General features: G+C 41.9%; 1 protein-coding gene across 1 annotated transcript; it reads left to right on the forward strand.

Annotated features, from left to right (window-relative positions):
* The first annotated feature begins 1,214 nt into the window (after positions 1-1,214).
* Positions 1,215-22,509, forward strand: LOC140722459 (uncharacterized). Its single transcript, XM_073037199.1, has 3 exons — positions 1,215-1,348; positions 3,144-3,290; positions 18,624-22,509. Exon 3 carries the CDS (start codon positions 19,030-19,032, stop codon positions 20,752-20,754), a length of 1,725 nt encoding a protein of 574 aa, XP_072893300.1. The 5' UTR covers positions 1,215-1,348; positions 3,144-3,290; positions 18,624-19,029; the 3' UTR covers positions 20,755-22,509.

A 22,509-nucleotide genomic window follows, 5' to 3' on the forward strand; every position in this document is an offset into this window, starting at 1 on the left:
GGCGTGAGGAGGCGGGACTATGACGTCAGTCACAGGCTGACAGCGCTGACTGTGGACTGAACCATAAGAGAGAGAGAGAGCGATCTGCAGACAGGCAGTCAGCCAGTCTAAAGAGAGAGAGAGAGAGAGACTGGAAAAGCTGATAGCTTCAGTTAGTCGCAGCTGAGGCTTGGAACTCTCCTCTGCCCACAAGAGTGGGTTGATCATCGGTACACGGAACCACAACGAATGTGTGTGGCTGTCACTTCGTATAATCCATAGGAGTGGATTTTGGAATATCTTGTGTTAACCCTTGCCTGGGTATGTTGTGTGATAACCCCTGGAAGACGGTATTCCTGTGACAGGTCACTTTCGCTGAGAACTCGTATGTGGACGGATTCAACGGATAAGAACTTCGTCGACGGTTATTTTGATGTAACGGCCATTTCTCTACGTTTCACCCTGGATTACAAATATCTCTTTCCCATCATTTATTCCGTGGATTACTGAACTTTCCTACTTTACCATCTCCAGACTCTGAGCTTTGTTCCCTCATGCTCGATAGTCTGGGAATTATATTTACACATATATACACTTAACACTGGTAACTTTCCTTTATTTCGTTGTTACTATAATATAAGTAGACACTAATAAAGAGAGTGGTTTTAACATCAAAACCAGACTCCAGTGTGAACTCTATTGCTGCTGGTTCGTTTCTAAAACGTCACACTTCCTAACAACAATTTTATAAAACTAGTTAGACCACATCTGGGGTGTTTCATACTGTTCTGGTCGCCCCCATCCTCGGAAGGATATCAGGATATCGGAGAGGGCGCAGAAGAGGTTTACCAGGACACTGCCTGGATTAGAGGGCATGAGCTATAACGAGAGGCTGGACAAACTTGTGTTGTTTTCTCCAGAGCGGCGCAGGCTGGGGTGAGACTGGATGGACGTTTGTAAGATAACGAGAGGAATAGATAGAGTGGACAGACGATATATTTTTCCTGGGGTTGAAATGACTAATACATTTAAGGTGAGAGGAAATGTGAGCGGCAAGTTTACTTCTGTCCACAGAGTAGTGGGTAGCTGGTTCTCAGTCGGGGGGGGGGGGGTAGGAGACCAAAGCCGTCACGTGATTCCTTTGCCCCCCCCCATTTAACCGTAGATGGGCAGCATCTGTGCATCTGTTTCCGAGGCCCCGCCCTCCGGACACTGAAACGATCGCTTCGCGCATGCCCAGCTTCTCCGGGTGGACGGTGTTTTCCTCTCCGCTCATTGCTGAAGTGGGTCGGCTGTGTGAACGGGGAAGGCTTTTCGTCTCCACGGTCAGCATCCCTGTTTGCTGACCGAAGATATCACTTTCCCATCGGTGAGTATTGAGACCGATCCCGAGCGGGGAGATCCGATGTTGGCCGTGAGCCCCGAACTGAGGGCCAGTTACTCATTTATTTTCCAGTTATCTGGGCTCGTCAGAAATGTGTCCCCTTCACATAATCTGCATTGAACGATCCAAACCAGGAGTACAGGGTGTCTATTTCCTCAGAATTGAAATGGAAGTCCCGCCAACAGGTCACGTGAGGCTGTGTATCGCAGATTCACCCCGCCCTCCGCTTTGTGACGCAAGATCACGTGGTGTGTTTTTGGCCACTTAGTCAGATTAACATTCCCAATTCGGCTCGCTTCCTGAGGCTCCTCGCATTTGTCCTGGAGCTTTATGGCTTTACGGAGTGGGGTGGGTGAGAAAGGAGAACGTCCCAGGTTGTGGGGATCTTTGATTTCACTGACTGCTTTACCGAGGGACTGGGAAGTCTAGTGGGGAGGATGGTTTCTGTGATGTGCAGATCTGGATCTAAAGGTCTCTGCCGTTCCTCGCAGTCACGGGCGGAGTAGTTACCATGCAAAGCGTGAAGTGTCCGGATGGGAAACTTTCTATGGTGTGTTGATAAAAATTTGGTGAGGGTCAAAGTATATCTGGCAAAGTTCTTGTTGTTTCTTCTAACTCTGTCATTTTCGAATCTTTTATACAGTAGTATGTATCATTAATTCAGTAGCTGTGGTGTGTTCTGACATCTCCGGACTGGCTTTTCCATGTTTACAACAGTAGGACTAGACCCGTGAGTCTGGCATTCAAACTGTGTTTGGAAATTCCCCCACCCCTCACTGTCACCAGTCTGTCATTCGGTGGAAATCAGGCAGAATCTCAAGTTGCTGGAGATCTGCACTAAAAACTAAATGTTTGAAGTCATTCTGACGAAACGTCATTAACCTGAATTGTAAAGTTTGTTCCCCTCCCCGCAGCTGTTCCTTACCTGCTGAGCATTTCTGGTAATTCCACTTTCTTTTTATTACATTTAACCTGGAAATGGAAATGACTCGATCTGTGATAGTAGAACAGTAAAGAAAGCACAACTTTTCCCTGTCAATTATCCTGGTACCAGTTTGTCTGTTATTGCTGGAAATGTGTTCAGTGCAGTTGTTGCTAACGAGGTTCACATGAATAATCTCATGATCGGCTTTATGTATGAGGAGCATTTGATGGTTTTGGACCTGTGCTCAATGGAGTTCAGAGGGACGGTGAGGTTTGTGGAAGCGATGTATGGTTAAGTAAACCTACCGAATGCTGAAAAGCCTGGATACAGTGGACATGGAGAGGATGTTTCCATTAGACAGAGAGTCTGTGATCTGACAGCACAGTCTCAGAATAAAGATGCTTCCCGTTAAAATTCAGTTGAGATTTTTTTTTGCATTAGGTGTCCGAAGTGTGGAATTTGTTGCCACAGAGGTTGGCTGAGGCTGCGATTTGGGTATATTTATGACAGAGATTAATATATTCAAGATTGCTAAATAGCTTCAGGGTTACAGGAGGAAGGCAGGAATATGGTGTTGGAATAAAAATCAGCCATGTTTAAATGGTGGAGCAGATCAGATGGATCAAATCACCTAATTCTGTTCCTTATGTCTTACCATGACTGAATGATGGCTCCTTCTTATCCCATATTCTTTTGTGTCATGTGAGGGACAATAAAAGATTGTTCACTGAGATCATTATATCTGCCTTCAACGTTTAAATTTCAGTGAGTTTTGTTCTTAGTAACATTAAGCAGAAATGTTTGGTTCTGCTTTTTATTGTTAATGTGCTTCATTATCTTTCATGTTAACGTTAGACCTGCAGTGAGAGATTTATTGGAAGAAAAACCACAACTGAAGATGAGGGAACAACAACAAGTGAACCAGCCCGAGGACTGAGAGCATCAACTGGAGAGAACCCATCTGACTCGGAGATTCCAGTGATTCAGTCAGGAGAAAGTTTGGTGAGTCTCATTTACTCAAACACTGGTCCTTTAGACATTACATACCTGTACAAGGGAAGGTAGGAAACAGCTGGAGCGAGACTGAATGTGCCCTGAAGAACCAGTTATGCCTCTGTCAGACCCAGTTGCAATCACTCCAGGTCTGGTAATGTGCTTCCAGCAGCCCAGCCCTTTGAAACCACTCCCATTCTGTGGAAAGCGAATCCAGAGAGAGTCTCTCATAGACTGTATAAGTACAAACTCTTTATTCCAAGTATCTGGGGCTTACTCAGTTAGTCGCTCAAACAGGAACAGTCAATGACTGTTCCCGCCCAATCCACTAACTGACTAACAATTCCCCTTCACCACAGATATATCCATCCAGATACTCCCCACACAAGACATGCTGGAGCCAAAGTTATTTACTACATGACAGGCTGGAGCCCCTAAAGACAAATTACAAAATAATTACACAATACACAATTTGTACACAAATATAAAATGGCTTACACACACAGAACAGACTGAAGCTGTCCTATCTCTGCACATGAACACACAAGGCGATGAGCGTCCTGAAACCCTAGCTAGCTACCTTCAAGAAGAAATATGGCTCAGCATGGCTTAGTACATCTACTGATCATCAGCAGTTTCTTTCAGAAAAACAGGCTGCTATTTTTTAACGAAGTGTTAAACCATACTTCATCATTCCCTTCTTTTTGATTGTTACATGAGCAACAAAACAGTAATTTTTTTACAGAGAAAGCAACCGAGTACAGTTTTGACTTCTCAGTGGGTAAAAATGGCATACAACAGTAACTATAACAATGATATGTACAACTATTAGGCCATAATGCAATATTATGCCTCACATATTACCAAACAGGCCTTCGAAGATCACCATTTTGACCCTTCAGTGAACCTGTGTAAATCCTGCCCTAATTTCTTGATGCTGTCAATCTCCTAGGCAATGTGCTTGGAGAGGAATGTAATGTTATTAGACTCATCAAGGATATAGGTGCAGCATTCTGTGTCAATAATAGCACAGGTTCCCCCTTCTTAGCTAGGATAAAATCTAAAGCCGTAAGATTCTATAGGACTGTTTGCCAGATTGCAATCATTTCAGTGGATATTTCTGTTACTTGGGCCTGTGTTTCTGCCAGGGCCTCTGCAGTATTGTGGCCAGCTCCTCAAGTGCTGTAGCCAAATTGATTATCTCTCGTGAATTCCCGGCTACTCCATAGGAGAGAAAAACTATCATCAAAGATCGCTCAGTCTCAGTTATTCCTCTCCGCTGCTGGGCACCTGCAAGTATGGCCACGATGCATGTTTCCCAGTGTAGGAAGTTCCGTTTGGTGGGAGCCTGAGATACATCTGTCAAAACACTGTGTCTGTCAGGGCCCCTAGTTCTACCCATTTGACATTAAGTGTGACAGAGACAGAAAGATCGTAACTGGATGCTGGGGTGAGCCCTCTCAAAGACATAAACACAAACACTACTGTTACGCACTCGTAACGGTTTAAATGAACCATATATATTTACCACATGTGTAAATATAACTCCCAAACCACTGAGCTCAGGGAATACCAAGCTCAAAGTCTTGAGATGGTGAAGTATGAAAGTTCAGTTCAGACATGGAATAAATGACAAGAGAGATATTTGTAATCCAAGGTGAATGTCGAGAGAAGGCAATTATGTTGAATTCCACAAATTCCATGGTGATAAAACGGGATAACAGTCGCCGTAGGTCTTATCTATCGTTCTAAATCCACATACGAATTATCTCCAAAAGTAGCTTATCACAGGAGTACTGTCTGCAGAAGGAACTACCACCCAAGCAAGGGTTAACACACAGGTTTATTCCGCAGGGTACTCCCAATCCAGATCCAACACACAAAGTATTACCGACAGTGATTTCCACAGAATATCCACTCTCACAAGTGGTTACCATAGAACACACCCGAATCCAGCTAAGGGTTAACAAAAGTGGTAGCCACGGGATACTCCAACAAAATCCCCATATGGATTATACGAATTATCACCAACAGTGATTGGTCACAGGGGTACCTCTTCAAGTGAATTACCACCCCCAGGCAAGGGTTAGCACAAGTGGTCCTCACAGGATACACCCAAACCAACAGATCCACTCCATTGGATCAAACAAAGTGACAATCACACATTCAGTATACAATGGATCAATAATTAACCCACCCTTGTGGGCATTGGGGAGTCCAAACAGTGACCTTTGGCCACTAGGTCCTTTGTTTCGAACTTTCCATCTTCTTTCTTTCTCTCCGGCTGACTGTGTGTCCTTGCTTAAATAAAACAAACTTTGAGCTATGTAAACACAAGCTGCGAGCAAGTGTAAACACACTGCATGGTCAAATAGTTCCAGCCCTCTCTCTCTCTCTTTGTAAGAATCAAACAGGAGCTGAGAAAGCTGGTGGCTGACATCACTCAGGCAATATCTGTTAAAATGACAGTCCACAGCAAGAAACCGAGAGGTTCATCACTCTCTACTATCAACCAATACAATTTCCTTTAGTCCGAGAGAGTCCTTCTACTCATTTCCTTCAGTAACACGTTTGTAGTCTATTCGATATATCCACCGAGATTGCCCTTTCAGTTTCACAGCTGTCGGAGTGGTCAGTAACACTTGATATCTGAGGTCTGAGTTTCCCTCGATCGCAGTTCCTGATCAGGATAAATTCCCAGGTTCTATGGTGGGATAGTCACTCCTCTCTGCAGGGTAGTTCTCTTCCTTGTAAGCCTGTCATACCTGTGAATGTAACGCTTGGAAAATTTTGGTTAGTTGGCATATTTATTTCCCCATCTCTTCCAATATCTAATTTTGCTGGTAGGCTTTCTGGGAGCAATGGTGCACAAGGTCTTGGTCCCCAGGATATTCTCATGGGCCATCCATAAATGTTGTAAACTGGTGACAACCCCGCTTTCCCCTATGGGGTAACCTTCGTGGAATAGGGCTAACGGTAGGACCTTCAACCAAGTGAGTCCAGTCTCCGCTGTTAGTCTGGCCAGTTTACTCTTCAGAGTGCCATTGGCTCTTTCCACTCTGCCAGCGGCCCATGGGCGGTGTAGACAGTGGAATTGTTGCTGGATAGCTAGTTCATTACATACCCCTTCGTTTACTTTCACCATAAAGTGTGGGCCATTGTTGAACTCAGCATCTCAGGCAGGCCGTACCTGGGAATTATATCCCATAATAATACCTTCTCAACAGTCATATTAATGGTAGTTGGAATAGCTTCAATCCATCTACTAAACACATCTATAATAACTAAGCAGTATCTATAGCAATGTACTCTAGGCAATTCAATAAAATCAACTTGTAGACACAGAAAAGGATCCACCTGTCAAGGGAGTTGTACCCGGTGTGCAGGGTACAGGTTACCAACCATTCCCTCCTTTCCCAGGTGTGTACAATTATGTATATAATCGGCCAATATTGGTAAAAACTGTGTAGGAACACAAACCTGTCCCACTGGGTGATCCAAAAACCTAGGTCGGGGTCTTTCTGGCACCCCCATCTGGGACCACAGTTTGTGCTCCTCCTCAGAGGTGTCCCCCTGAAAATTACGTACCTCCCACATGTCCAGCAAACCCGTTCTGCTTTAGTCATGGAGGGTTGCTTGACGGGAACGCGAGGAGGCTACAACTACTGAGGATTGTGCCGCACTTTTCACTGTCTGATCTGCTAGAGCATTGTGTTTAGTGACACAGTCGGACATGCGTGTGTGGGCTGCACATTTAATAACAGCCAGAACTCAAGGTAGCTGCAGAGCGGTGAGTAAGTTGTTTACAATGGTGGCATTACTAATGGGGTGGCCAGAGGAAGTCAGGAATCCCCATGTTCCCAGAGAGCCCCGTAGTCATGTACAATTCCAAATGCATAACGGGAGTCTGTGTAAACGTTCCCACTTTAGTCTGTTGCTGGGATACAGGCACGAGTCAGAGCAAACAGCTCAGCCTTCTGGGCAGAGACAGCTGCTTCAAAAGAGGCCTGCTCAATTACTTCACTGTCCGTCACTATCGCATCGTTTCCCTGCTGGATCCACAAAAGAGCTTCCATCCTCATAAAATTGCTTCGGGCTAGAGGGGGATATTGCAGAATGGATGGGAGAGTCTGTCCTTCCTTCATGGTGATCCGGATAGGGGGACAGTTGGTGCGACCGACTTCATGGCCTGAATTTGCTCAGAGATGGGGTACAGCGTCTTGGGATCGGTCAATATTAAAAGTGTGTCTCACCAAATGTCCCGCCTTCACCTCAGACTCCTTCCAGTATCGGAGTTGGACCGCAGCCAAGTCTTGCCAGTCTCCCTCGGTGCTGGAGGCTTGTTTCAGCAAGGTGTAGGCAATGAACTCTGGGCTCTTTGGCTTGAACCCAGGGCAAACACTAACAGTGGAATGGGGATCTCTCCAATCATCATGACTGGGAACTTCTGTCCCTCGAGGGGTGCATAATATTGACTTTCCTCAGCTGAGCACCCCGTAATGTCACAGCACAGAGTCACATGGGGGTCGACCACTGGCAGAAGGGGTTCAGACGCAGTGGAGTCCAGATTAAATGCCCACCACTGGGAGGTCAGAAATTGGGGAAGCTATCAGTTGTTCACCTGTCACAGGGTGACACCATTGCCTGTGCAGAGAATCTCGACTTCCAACAGACAGAGCAAGTCTCTCCCTGCTGGATTACACCCCCGACTGTTATGTGAATACGTACGTTCCGTGCCTTCAAACCCAGACAGAGTGAATGTTGCGTCTGATAACTGCAATCCCTTTTCCGATACTATTTCCCGATTGAGAGTGGTTGTAGTTGCCCCCATATCAATCATAAACGGAACTGGAATAGCAGCAACTGTCAATATTACATTGGGCTCTTCCTGAGGGGTGGTACTCATGGTAGGAAGCATCTTTGCTTGTCAATTTCTAAATGGGTTGTTGTCCCCACCTGTCCCTTGGTAGGTTGTTGTTCCCATTTCTGATCCGCAGATATAGCCCGCTCGCATCCTCCTTCCCACTGAACATATTCACCTTTAATATTCTTTTCATATCTTTTTATTATTATTATTATTCAAAAATAGCACAAGTGCATCGAAGTAACAACACTTACAATGCCTCATAAAAGAGGAAATTATCTTGAGGATTGAAAATTTTGTGAATTAAACTAAAAAGAAAAGTGAGGGGAAAAAAGAAGGAACCCATTGGAGGTACAACCCCAGAGCCAAGCGTCATACAAAAAGCTTCTAAAAATAAACATCAAACCACCAAAAAGAAAGAAAAGATATATCAAAAAAATTTACATTTAGATCGTGGAGGAAATCTATCAGTTAACTGAAATGATAATAATGAGCAGATGATCCCCATCTTTTCTCAAAATCAAATAAAGGTACAAAGGTTCGACTTCTAATTTTCTCCAAGAGACAGCATCACCTGAGAGAGCCATTGTGACAAAGTAGGAGCTGATATATCCTTCCATTTCAACAAGATGGCCCTCCTAGCTATCAATGTAACAAACATGTTGGTCAGACACAGAAATACCATGGATATTTTGAGGAATTATTCCAAAAAGCATAGTTAATTTATTAGGTTGTAAATTGATTCTGAGTGCTTTAGAAATTGTCGAAAAGACTGACTTTCAAAACTGTTTTAATATAGACATGACCAGAACATATGTGTCAGTGTGGCTATCTCATTTTTACATCTATCACAATACTTGTCAACATTGGGAAATATTTTTGGAAGTCTCTCCTTCGTCAAATGGTAATAATGTACAATTTTAAATTGAATCAGTGAATGACTAGCACAGATCGAAGAAGAGTTAACCAGCTTCAGAATCCATGTCCAATCCTCCCATATAAAAGGGAAATTGAGTTCCTTCTCCCAATCTTGTTTAATCTTAAGTAAAGGACGCTTATCCCTTTGTAATAATAAATGATAAATTCTTCCAATAGAACCTTTCAACAAGGGGTTCATATTCATAATAGTATCTGACAAATCAGCCTCCAATATGTAAGGAAAATTACTTAAATATTTTTGTAAAAAATGTCTAACTTGAAGATATTGTAAAAAATTTGAATATAAGAGAGAATACTTATCGACAAATTGTTCAAAAGACATCAATCTGCCTTCTTTAAATAAATCCAAAAAAGAATTAATACCTTTATTTTCCCAAAGTAAAAAAAAAAATTGGAGCACTCCAAGAAGGTTTAAAAAGTAATTATGGTAAATTATACTACAAAGTTTAACTTTTTTACGATTAAAAAAAATTGCGGAACTGGTTCCAAATTTGTAAAGAGTGCTTAACCACAGGATATAGGTTTAAATTAGCAACTTTAGCTAATTGTATAGGTAGAGTAACTCCTAATAACGAAGTTAAATAAAACTGTTTCACATCTCTCAGTTCCTGGTCTACCCAGATTGGCTGTTCATTCCTATCAACCCAATATAACCAGAAGGACATACCAGAAGTTACCAGCCCAATAATACATTCATAGATTAGGCAAAGTGAGACCACCATCCTTTTTTAACTTTTGCAAATGACATTTACCAATTCTTGGTCTTTTATTATCCCAAATAAAAGATAGAATAATAGAATCAATCCGATCAAATAACTTCTTAGTAAACAAAAACAGGAATATTCTGAAATAAATATAAAAGTTTTGTTGGGCGGAAGCAGACACTTTGCTTGCTTCCTCTGGAATAATCCCAAAAATTGCTGTAAGTGGATTAGGTTGAACATCCACATCTATAACTTTAGATAATATTCCAAACACATCCCTCCAAAAATTGTTTAAACTTACACATGACCAAAACATATGAGTTAGAGTAGCCACTTCTGCATTACATCTGTCACAAATAGGGCTTATATTAGAAAAAATATGCACCAATATATCTTTGGACATGTGGGCCCTGTGTACTATCTTAAACTGAATTTAGATATGGCATGTGCAGATAGGTGAATTATTGACTAAATAATAAATTTTACTCCACTGATTATCTGAAAGTGAATGTTGAAGTTGTACTTCCCAGGTGCATTGAACCCTGTCATTAGGCGACATGTGAGCATTCATTAACTGTTTATCAAGGATTGCTATGAATTGTTTTTGAAAAGGTTTAAACTGAAAAATAGCATAAGCCAAATTTAAAGAGCAGGCTGAGGGGTAAATTGGTAAAAAATCACGTAAAAAATTCCCAACCTGTAAATATTTGAAAAATGTGTATTAGAGATATCATATTTGTCCATTAACTGTGAAAAAGACATTAAACACTCTTGTAAAAACAAATCTTAAAAAGTCCACTAAAGGAGGAAAATTGGCTTTATAAAGATCCTGATATTTTTTAGTAATTATAACACCTAAATATCTAAAAGAATCCATAACTTTAAAAGGAATATTATCATATATAGAGACAGATTCATTTAAAGGAAGTAATTCACTTTTACTAAAATTTATTTTATATCCTGAAAGGTCTCCAAATTTGTCTTATAATTTTAGCAAAGCAGGAATAGATTATTCAGGCTTGGATATACATATCAATAAATCATCAGTGTAAAGAGCGATCTTGTGCATGGCCTCATTCACAAAAATCCCATGAATATTTTCGGCTTCACAAAGAGCAATAGCAAGGGGCTCTAATCTTAAGTTACATAACAAAGGACTTAATGGGCAACCTTGGCTTGTCCCCCGTGATAGCTGAAAAAAGGAGACCTACAGTTATTAGTGACAACAGTAGCAATAGGAGCTTTATATATCATTTTAATCCAATTATTAAAATTAATACAAAAACAAAATTTTTCTAAAGTATTAAATAAATATTTCCATTCGATTCAATCAAATGCTTTTTCAGCATCCAAAGATATAAGGCATTGTGGAGTTTTAGAAGAAGGTGAATGTATAATGTTAAATAATCTCCGAACATTTGAGAAAGAAAAATGACCCTTTATAAAGCCTGTTTGATCTTTAAAAATGACTTTACCCAAAATACTCTCCAATGGATTGGCCATCATCTTTAAGTGAATCTTAGCTTCAACATTCAATAATGAAATACGTCTGTATGAGGCAAAATCAAAAGGATCTTTATCCTTTTTGAGAATTAAAGAAATAGAAGCTTCATAAAAAGTAGAGGGTAAATCACTTTTCACAAAAGATTCTTTAAACATCTCCAACATATATGGAGAAAGCAATTTTCCAAATTTTTAATAAAATTCTACAGGATAACCGGCAAGTCCCGGGGCCTTACCAGTTTGCATTGAGAAAATAGCTTTATGAATTTTGGATTCAGTAATTTAGGCATCCAGAGTTTTTTGATCCTCAACAGAAATTTTAGGAAAAGCAATCGTTCGTAAAAAAAAAACCATTCATTTCAGAAGAGTCCACTGGACATTGAGATTTATAAAGTTCAGTATAAAAGTCTTGAAAAATCTTATTAATTTCTTCATAATCCCGAGCCAGGGTACCATCTTTTCTACGAATTTTCAAAATTTGCCTCTTGGCTCCAGCTCATTTTAATTGAGATGCATGTAGTTTATTATTTTTATCTCCAAACATATAAAATTGGGTCTTTAACTTAAGTAGATAACCTTCAATTAAATGAGTTAATAATAGGTTATATTATGATTGAAGTTCCACCCTTTTTTTAAATGTCAATATTAGGGGAGGTCACATAGATATTATCTAAATCTTTAATTTGTTTTGAAATTTTATCTAATTTTGCTTTAGTCTGTTTTTTAAGTTTAGTTGAATAAGAAATAATCTGACCACATAAAAATGCTTTGAATGTATCCAATATAATTAATTTAGACCTACCTCCTATATCATTAAAAAGTAAAAACTTCTTTTATCTGGCTTTTGATAAAACTGATAAAGTCAGAGCTTTGCAATAAAGTCTGAGACATGTGCCATGGTGGACGGCCAAAAATGTCATCGTCAAATTCAAAGGACAAACTCAAAGGCGCATGATCAGGTATAGCAATAGCGTCATATTCACAGTTTTTAACATTAGGCAAAAGACAGGGATCAACTATAATATAATCAATCCTTGAATATATTTCATAAACATGGAAAGAAAAAAAATATTCTCTGTTATCAGGGTGTAAATGCCTCCATAATTCAATCAACCCAAAATTGGTCAAAAAAGAGTTAATAACTGACGCAAAATGATTTGTAAGTCGTTGATTAGTTGAGCTCTTATCAATCATAGGATTTAAGCAACAGTTTAAAAACCCCACCCATTAACAACATATACTCATTTAAATCTGGCAGTAAAGCAAATATTTTTTTTTAAAAAGCAGGATCATCTAAATTAGGACCATACAAATTAACCAAAACAACCTTTCTATTACAAATCACTCCTTTAACAATTAAAAATCTACCATTAGAATCTGACTCAATATACTCTTGAGTAAATATATTAGATTTAATAAAGATAGACACACCCTTAGTTTTGCTCTGAGAAGTAGCATGGAGTTGTTTTCCATTCCACCAGCGAAAAAATCTATTCTGATCTCCTGCCTTGATATGCGTCTCCTGAGCAAAAATTATATCAGGTTGGAATCGATTAATAATTTGAAGTCTTTTTTGTTTAATAGGATAATTCCAACCACGTATATTCCAAATTATTACATTAATCCATTTAACTGCCATACTATAATTTTATTCTAATTTACTTTATACATGCGCAGAACACATACCAATACGGGATTATCAAAGATGGCAGTGATGAAGAATAAAGCCATATAGAAAACACGCATGCTCTGGAACCACCCAATGGGAAAAAACTCCTAACTCTAAACCCACCCACCCTCCAAAAAGCCTGAAAAAACGGCAAGTGAACTAAGATAGATGCGAAGACATGGGCCACTCTGTTGGTCTCGTCTCTGCCTCCCCCCAGCCAGTACATAAAATATATAAAATGACCTTGCAAGAAAGACAGTAAAGTCTCAACAAAGGAGAGTCTTTACATTCTATCATGTGTTAAACAGAAAAAGAACCAAAATAATATAATCTCTTAGAGAGAAAAACCAGCCCCATCTTAAGTTTAGCTTTAAATCCCTAAGAAAACTTTAAATTCAGTTATAGGGTGCTATAATAAAACAGATTTAAAAAAGTTAATAGTATACTTAACTGAACTGAATTGATAGAAATATTAATTAGTAAAATCATAGTAACTTAACCCTCCCAGATAAATATATAAAAAGAAACCCTGTTGGTAGAAAAAAAGACTACCAGTTAGTAATTTAAGAAATAACAACAAAAATCAAACCAAATATTAGATAAAATGAACAAATCCTTTTATCCTCTTTTCTCAGTCAAATATGTAATTAACCATTTAAACAGTCAAACTTGATCAACAAACCAGTTGCAAATCTGACTTTTTAAAGCATAATTTAGCAAGCAAACCACATATGGACAATATGCAAAAGCTTTGGTGAGAAAATCCTTCATTACCCATTACAGGGCTGCTACATAGGTTGTGTGAGAGTGCAGATGAACTCGATCAAACCCAGGGGAGATCAAAGTACTTATCAACAGTGATTTGCTAGCTGTGAAAACGATTACCTCTCTGTATAAAATTCACTGTGCACATGTCACTGAGTTTAAAAAAAGTGCACAGTACATGATTTAACTGCACATTGGTCATTACAAATTAGAGGGGACATTGGTGGGAAGGTGGTGAGACCTCCAGCGTCCCTGATGTCCTCACCTACAAGATGTGGACCCTGCACGTTAAGGAGTTGGAACCTGAAATGGATGAATTCCGGATCATCCAGGAGTTGGAGGGGGTGATAGGTATGACATGAAGAGAGGTGAGTTGCACCCAAGGTGCCGGACACAGGAAACTGGGAGAGAGTCAGGAAGGGGAATGAGGTTAAATAGCCATTGCAGAGTACTCTTGTGCCCATCAAACACAACAAAAGGTAGACCACTGTAGAAACTGGTGGTGAAGGGGATTACCTGACAGAGAAAAGTCAAAGGGGTGATAGGTGATTCATTAGTTAGGGGAACAGAACAAGAGGGGACTGATATCCAAGTGGTAAGGCATGCTAGTGCTAGTGTGGGTGGAGCGGGTGATGTGGTTAAAATAAACTGCAAGGGGAATGGGAGCCAGAATGACCAAACAGTGACCTAACGGAGATGGGAGTAGACTCTCACATGGTGGATTGGATAGTGGACTACTTGACAGATAGATGTGCGGTTGGGAGACTGTAGGTCTGACACGGTGGTCAGCAGCACAGGGGCGCTGCAGGGAACCGTACTCTCTCCGGTCCTGTTCACCCTGTACACATCAGACTTCCAATATAACTCGGAGTCCTGCCATGTGCAGAAGTTCGCTGATGACACGGCCATAGTGGGGTGTGTCAGGAATGGACAGGAGGAGGAGTATAGGAAACTGATACAGGACTTTGTGATATGGTGCAAATCAAACTACCTGCGTCTCAATATCACCAAGACCAAGGAGATGGTGGTGGACTTTAGGAGATCTAAGCCTCATATGGAGCCAGTGATCATTAATGGAGAATGTGTGGAGCAGGTTAAGACCTACAAGTATCTGGGAGTACAGTTAGACGAGAAGCTAGACTGGACTGCCAACACAGATGCCTTGTGCAGGAAGGCACAGAGTCGACTGTACTTCCTAAGAAAGTTGGCGTCATTCAATGTCTGTAGTGAGATGCTGAAGATGTTCTATAGGTCAGTTGTGGAGAGCGCCCTCTTCTTTGCGGTGGCGTTTTGGGGAGGAAGCATTAAGAAGAGGGACGCCTCACGTCTTAATAAGCTGGTAAGGAAGGCGGGCTCTGTCGTGGGCAAAGTACTGGAGAGTTTAACATCGGTAGCTGAGCGAAGGGCGCTGAGTAGGCTATGGTCAATTATGGATAACTCTGAACATCCTCTACATAGCACCATCCAGAGAGAGAGAAGCAGTTTCAGCGACAGGTTACTATCGATGCAATTCTCCTCAGACAGGATGAAGAGGTCAATACTCCCCAATGCCATTAGGCTTTACAATTCTACCGCCAGGACTTAAGAACTTTTTAAAAGCTATTATTAATGCTTTTTGAGATAGTGATTTAGATGTATATCATATTTTTTACTGAGTTAAGTAGTGTATGTAATTAGTTTTGCTACAACAAGTGTATGGGACATTGGAAAAAATAAGTTGAATTTCCCCATGGGGATGAATAAAGTATCTATCTATCTATCTATCTATCTATCAGATAATGGAGAGGGTGAATTGAATTGAATTGACTTTATTAGATACCTACTTCATAAACATGAGGAGTAGAAATCTTTATGTTATCTCTCCATCTAAATGTGCAGTGTGTAATTTATGGTAATTTATTATAGATAGTTTGTACATAGGACAGTCAATATAACATTGAAATGCAATTGCATCAGCATGAATTAATCAGTCTGATGGCCTGGTGGAAGATGATGTCCCGGAGCCTGTTGGTCCTTTTGCTGTGGTACCGTTTCCTGGATGGTGACAGCAGGAACAGTTTGTGGTTGTGGTGAATTTGGTCCCTGATATCCTTTGGGCCCTTTTTATACACCTGTCTGTGTAAATGTACTGAATAGTGGAAAGTTCACCACTACGGATGTGCTGGGCTGTCCGCAACACTCTCTGCAGTTTCCTGCAATTAAGGGAAGTACAGTTCCCATACCAGGCAGTGATGCAGCCCGTCAGGATGCTCTCAATTGTGTCCCTGTAGAAAGTCCTCAGGATTTTGGTCCCCATCCCCAACTTTTTCAACTATCTGAGGTGAAGGAGGTACTGCTGTGCTCTTTTCACAACACAGCCGTATGTACAGACAATGTAAGGTGCTTGGTGATGTTTATGCCGAGGAACTTAAAGCTGTTCACCTTCTTAACCCCAGATCCATTGATGTCAATAAGGGTTATCCTGTCTCCATTCCTCCTGTCGTCCACAAACAGCTCCTTTGTTTTTGTGACAATGATGGAGGGTTTGTTTCCTTGACACCAGTCAGGTGTTCAGATCATAGATTCAGCAGTTAGATGGTTGAGCCTGGTGCGATGAATGTGCTGAGCTGTATATATCACAATGCAAGAAGCATCGTAGGAAAGCCAGATGAGCTCAGGACCAGGAATTATGATATTGTAGCCAATATTGGGACTTGGTTGCAGCCGGAAGTGTGAGGGATTTAGAGGAACAAATTTGTAGAGAGATTGCAGACCATGCCAATAAAAAAAAAGGTTGATTCAATAAGTGATTTTAACTTTCCATATATTGACTGGGACTCCTACACTGTAAAAAGACTAGATGGGGTAGAGTTTGTCAAATGTGCCCTTAATCAGTACGTAGAATTCCTGATGTAGAAGTGTGCAATAAGCTGTTAGGAAATGATCCAGGGTGGTGACAGAATTTGTGATCATAATGCCATGAGATTCAAAGTAAATATGGAAAAAGAGAGGTCTGGACCACGGGTTGAGATTCTAAATTGGAGAAAGGTCAATTTTGATGTTATCAGAAAGGATCTGACAAGTGTGGTTTGGGACAGGTTGATTCCTGGCAAAGGAGTACCTGTAAGTGGGAGGCCTTCAGATGTGAATTTTTGAGGATGCAGAGTTTGTATGTGGCTCCCAAAATGAAAGTTGAAAGGTAACTGGTCCAGGGAACCTTGCTTTTGAAGAGAAATTGAAGCCTCGTATATTTTGTTCCTCTAAATGCCTCAGACTGTTGGGGTGCTACTGAGACCCATTAATGACTACAAGTCATGATTCCACGCACTGAGCTCATCTGAATTTTTTTGTTGTCTTCTTTTGGTTTCTCAAAGCTTCCGAATAGTTTTTGTTCTTTTGTTTGCCCTCTCTTTGACATTTACGTTGGCTTTGGCTTCTCATTTTAGCCACAGTTGTGTCCTCCTGTCTTTCTAATGCTTCCACTTCTGTGGAATCACTCAGGTCCCGAATTGCTCCAGAAACCCCAGCCACTGCTGCTCAATTGTAACTCCTACCCTTTCCCTTCCAAACAAGTTTGGTCAGCTTCTCTGCCATAGAAACATGGAGAAGTTCAGTAAAGAAACAGGCTATTTGTCCCATCTAGTCAATGCCAAAAAAGCATTTAAACTTGCAGTGCGATCTGGACCAACTGGCAAAATGGTTTGAGAAATGGAAAAAGGAATTTAATGCAGACAAGTGTGAGTTGTTGCAATTTGGTCTGACCTGCCAAGGGAGGTCTTTCACAGTGACTGGTCGGGCACGGAGGAGTGTTGTAGAAGAAAGGGACCTCTTGTAGAAGAAAGTCCTTAATTCACTGAAAGTGGTATCACAGTTAGATAGAGATGGAAGGGAAGATTTTAGCCTAATGGCCTTCATGAACAAAAATACTGACAACAATAGATGGATGTTATGTTGACTTGTAGAAGACATTGGTGAGGCCTAATTTGGAGTACTGAGTGCAGTTTTGGTCACCAGCCTACAGGAAAGATGTAAAGACTTTGAAAAAGTTCAGAGAAAATTCACAAGGATGTTGCCAGGTCTGGAGTACTTGGGTTATAAGGAAAGATTGAACAGGTCAGGACTTTATTCCTTGGAGTGTAGGAGATTGAGGGGAGATTTGATTGATGGGGTGGGAGTACAACCAGAGGCCATGGGTTAAGGGTGAAAGGTGAAATGTTAAGGGGATCATGAAGGGAAACTTCTTCACACAGACAGTCATCCGGGTGTGCAATGAGCAGCCAGCACAAGTGGTGCATGCGAGCTCAATTTCAACATTTAAGAGGTTCATGTAGGTACCTGCATGGTAGGGGTGTGGGAGTGGGCAGATTAAATAGTTCACCACAGACTAGATGGCCCAAAGGGCATGTTTCTGTGTTGTAATTTTCTACAAGAATGTAAAATATTACAAAAATTAACTCTGTCTTTTTAACAGCTGTGCGGACCAACCATTCACCTCAACAGGAATTTTTTATATGGCATTAAAACTGTGGCACTTTAAGTTAATAATACATAAAAGAAAATCCCAGATGCACATCAAGAAAGACTAATTGCGTGAGACTGTTTCGGTTACTGTGGGGCCAGGCACCCATGCAGCTCAGCAGGAACAGGGAATAATACCAATGGAGAGAGTCCAACTCCGCCAAGGTACAAATTGGAGATGACAGAAATGCCCCATTCTTATAGAAACAGGAAGAGCATCAGGGAATTGATAGTCATTCCAGATACCAGCACTCTGCCCAGTCAGGAGATGATTTCTCTGTCCAACTTGGGTAGAACCTCACTGTGACAGTGTGATACCAGATCAAACCTTGGTAACTCAAGTAATCTCATCTGAAATGTTGTCTTACACCCATTGATGGATTTTGTAAATCTTTTTACAGGTTAAAAACAAGAAAGAATTTGTCTCCAGGAAGTTCAAACAAGGCACACCAGTTTTGTTGTCTCTGTCCAGATATTTAAGAAGTGGAGCATGGGATTCAATCGACCATCCTTCCTGCTCAAACTGTGGGGAGGGATTCACTCGGTCATTTGACCAACTGGCAACCCGTCATTTTACACAGGAGAAAGGTTGTTCACATGCTGAAACAGTGTGAATGGATTCATTCGGTTATCACAATTGAAGGTACATCAGCAAGTTCACACTGGGCAAGGCCATTCACCTGTTCTGTGTGTGAGAAAGCATTCAGTCAGTCTTCCCACCTGTGGACACACCAGTCAGTTCACTCTGGGCAAAGGCTGGTGATCTGCTGAATATCTGAGAAAGGATTCACTCAGTCATCTGACCTAATGGCACACCAGCGTGTTCACACTGGGGAGAGGCTGTTCACTTGCTCAGTCTGTGAGAAGAGATTCACTCAGTCATCCCACCTACACAGTCACCAGCGAGTTCACACTGGGGAGAAGCCATTCACCTGCTCAGTCTGTGGGAAGGGATTCACTCAGTCATCCACCCTACAGAGTCATCAGCGAGTTCACACTGGAGAGAGGCCATTCACCTGCTCAGAGTGTGGGAAGGGATTCACTCGGTCATCCCAACTACTGGCACACCAGCATATTCACACTGGGGAGTGGCCTTTCCCGTGCTCAGAATGTGGGAAAGGATTCACTAAGTCATCCACCTTACTGGTACATCAGCGAGTTCACACTGGGGAGAAGCCATTCAGCTGCTCAGTCTGTGGGAAGAGATTCATTCAGTCATCCTACCTGCAGAGTCATCAGCGAGTTCACACTGGGGAGAAGCCGTTCAGCTGCTCAGTCTGTGGGAAGAGATTCACTCAGTCATCCCACCTACAGAGTCATCAGCGAGTTCATACCGGGGAGAGGCCGTTCACCTGCTCAGACTGTGGTAAGAGATTCACTCAATCTTCCATCCTACATAGTCATCAGCGAGTTCACACTGGGGAGAGGCCGTTCACTTGCTCAGAATGTGGGAAGAGATTCAGTGATTCATCCAGCCTACAGAAGCATCAGCGAGTTCACACTGGGGAGAAGCCGTTCACCTGCTCAGAATGTGGGAAGCGATTCAGTGATTCATCCAGCCTACAGAAGCATCAGCGAGTTCACACTGGGGAGAGGCCGTTCACCTGCTCAGAATGTGGGAAGAGATTCACTCAGTTATCCCAACTACAGAGACATCATCGAGTTCACACTGGGGAGAAGCCATTCACCTGCTCAGTCTGTGGGAAGAGATTCACTGATCCATCCACCCTACTGAGTCATCAGCGAGTTCACACTGGAGAGAGGCCATTCACCTGCTCAGAGTGTGGGAAGGGATTCACTCGGTCATCCCAACTACTGGCACACCAGCAAGTTCACACTGGGGAGTGGCCTTTCACCTGCTCAGAATGTGGGAAACTATTCACTAAGTCATCCACCTTACTGGTACATCAGCGAGTTCACACTGGGGAGAAGCTGTTCATCTGCTCAGTCTGTGGGAAGGGATTCACTGACTCTTCCACCCTACAGAGACATCAGCGAGTTCACACTGGGGAGAAGCCATTCACCTGCTCAGAATGTGGGAAGAGATTCACTCAGTCATCCCACCTACTGGCACACCAGTCAGTTCACACTGGGGAGAAGCCGTTCACCTGCTCAGAATGTGGGAAGAGATTCGCTCACTCATCCAACCTACATAGTCATCAGCGAGTTCACACTGGAGAGAAGCCGTTCACCTGCTCAGAATGTGGGAAGAGATTCACACACTCTTCCACCCTTCAGAGACATCAGCGAGTTCACACTGGGGAGAAGCCATTCACCTGCTCAGAATGTGGGAAGGGATTCTCTCAGTCATCCCACCTACTGGCACACCAGTCAGTTCACACTGGGGAGAGGCTGTTCACCTGCTCAGACTGTGGGAAGGGATTCAATCAGTCATCCAACCTACAGAGACATCAGCAAGTTCACACTCGGGAGAAGCCGTTCACCTGCTCAATCTGTGGGAAAGGATTCACTCAGTCATCCCAACTACTGGAACACAAGTCAGTTCATAGTGGGGAGTGGCCATTGTTATGAATCCCTTGGTTTCCTTTGATATGGACTGTCATATTTAAGAGAGATTAAGAAGGTGAATCAGTCTGACTTGCAGCTTGTTTAGTTTTAATTGAGGACACAGACACTCAGAGTCAGACGGAGACGGATGAAAAATGGAAGGATTGAAACCAGGGAAGTAGTGGCCAAAGGTCACTGTTTAGAACTTTCCTATGCCCGCAAGGGTGGGTTAATTATCCACTATCCATTATCCATACATCGAATGTGTGGTTGTCACCTCATTTAAGCCATAGGAGTGGATCTGATTTGGGATATCCTGTGGAGACCACTTATGTGTTAACCCTTGCCTGGGTCTGATGTGGTCATTCATTTGAAGATGATAGCCCTCATGATAAGTCACTTTCGGTGATAATTCGTATGTAGATTTGTAAAGATGACGGATCTGTTCTCTCATTTTAACACTGTGGAACCTGTATAACAGACAGATGGACAGACGTACTTTATTGATCCTGAGGGAAATTGAGTTTCGTTACAGCCACACCAACCAAGAATAGTGTAGGAATATAGCAATATCAAACCATCAATAATTAAATAATAATAAGTTAATCTTTGCAAGTGGAAATAAGTCCAGGACCAGCTTATTGGCTCAGGGTGTCTGACACTCGGAGGGAAGATTTGAAAAGTTTGATGGCCACAGGCAGGAATGACTTCCTGTGACACTCAGTGTTAGATCTCGGTGGAATGAGTCTCTGGCTGAATGTACTCCTGTGCCTAACTAGTACATTATGGAGCAGATGGGAGCCATTGTCCAAGATGGCATGCAACTTGGACAGCATTCTCTTTTACGACACCACCGTCAGAGAGTCCAGTTCCACCCCCACAACATCACTGGCCTTACGAATGAGTTTGTTGATTCTGTTGGTGTCTGCTACCCTCAACCTTCTTCCCCAGCACACAGCAGCAAACATGATAGCACTGGTCACCACAGCCTCGTAGAACATCCTCACCATCGTCTGGCAGATGTCAAAGGACCTCAGTCTCCTCAGGAAATAGAGATGGCTCTAACCCTTCTTGTAAACAGCCTGAGTGTTCTTTGAGCAGTCCAGTTTATTGTCAATTTGTATCCCCAGGTATTTGTAATCTTCCACCATGTCCACACTGACCCCTTGGATGGAAACAGGGGTCACCGGTGCCTTAGCCCTCCTCAGGTCCACCACCAGCTCCTTAGTCTTTTTCACATTAAGCTGCAGATGATTCTCCTCGTACCATGTGACAAAGGTTTCCACCATAGCTCTGCACTCAGCCTCATCTCCCTTGCTGTTCGACATAACTGCCTTCTCTCGACATTTACGCTGAATTACAAATATCTCTCTCATCACCTATTTTGTGGATGAACTGAACTTTCATACTTTACCATCTGAAGACTCCAAGCCTTGTTTCCCCCGAGCTCAATAGTTTGGGAGTTATATTTATACACATATATAAACATAACACTGTTAATTGTTGTTTAACTTGCTTAAGTTACTATATTATAAGTGGATACTAATAAGCATTGTGATTTTCACGTCAAAATCAGACTCCAGTAGTAGTCTGTTGCTGCTGGTTCGTTTCTGAAGCGTTACGGTTCGTAACAAAATGGGGCCTGCATCTGGGATATGATCAAATTTGAGGATTGATAAATTATCGATTTCATTGGGGAAATCTCTTTTGATTTATTTCTGTGTGGAAAATTTGCAGCAATGGATGTTGATCGATGTCAGGAAGTGCCAACCTCTGAGG

The sequence above is a fragment of the Hemitrygon akajei genome, unplaced genomic scaffold (genome assembly GCF_048418815.1).
Source record: "Hemitrygon akajei unplaced genomic scaffold, sHemAka1.3 Scf000077, whole genome shotgun sequence".
Classification (NCBI taxonomy): Eukaryota; Metazoa; Chordata; class Chondrichthyes; order Myliobatiformes; family Dasyatidae; genus Hemitrygon; species Hemitrygon akajei.

What these genes read in the sequence shown, in the direction of transcription:
- LOC140722459 (XM_073037199.1), top strand. Translation starts at nt 19,030, where the DNA reads ATGGCACACCAGCGTGTTCACACTGGGGAGAGGCTGTTCACTTGCTCA.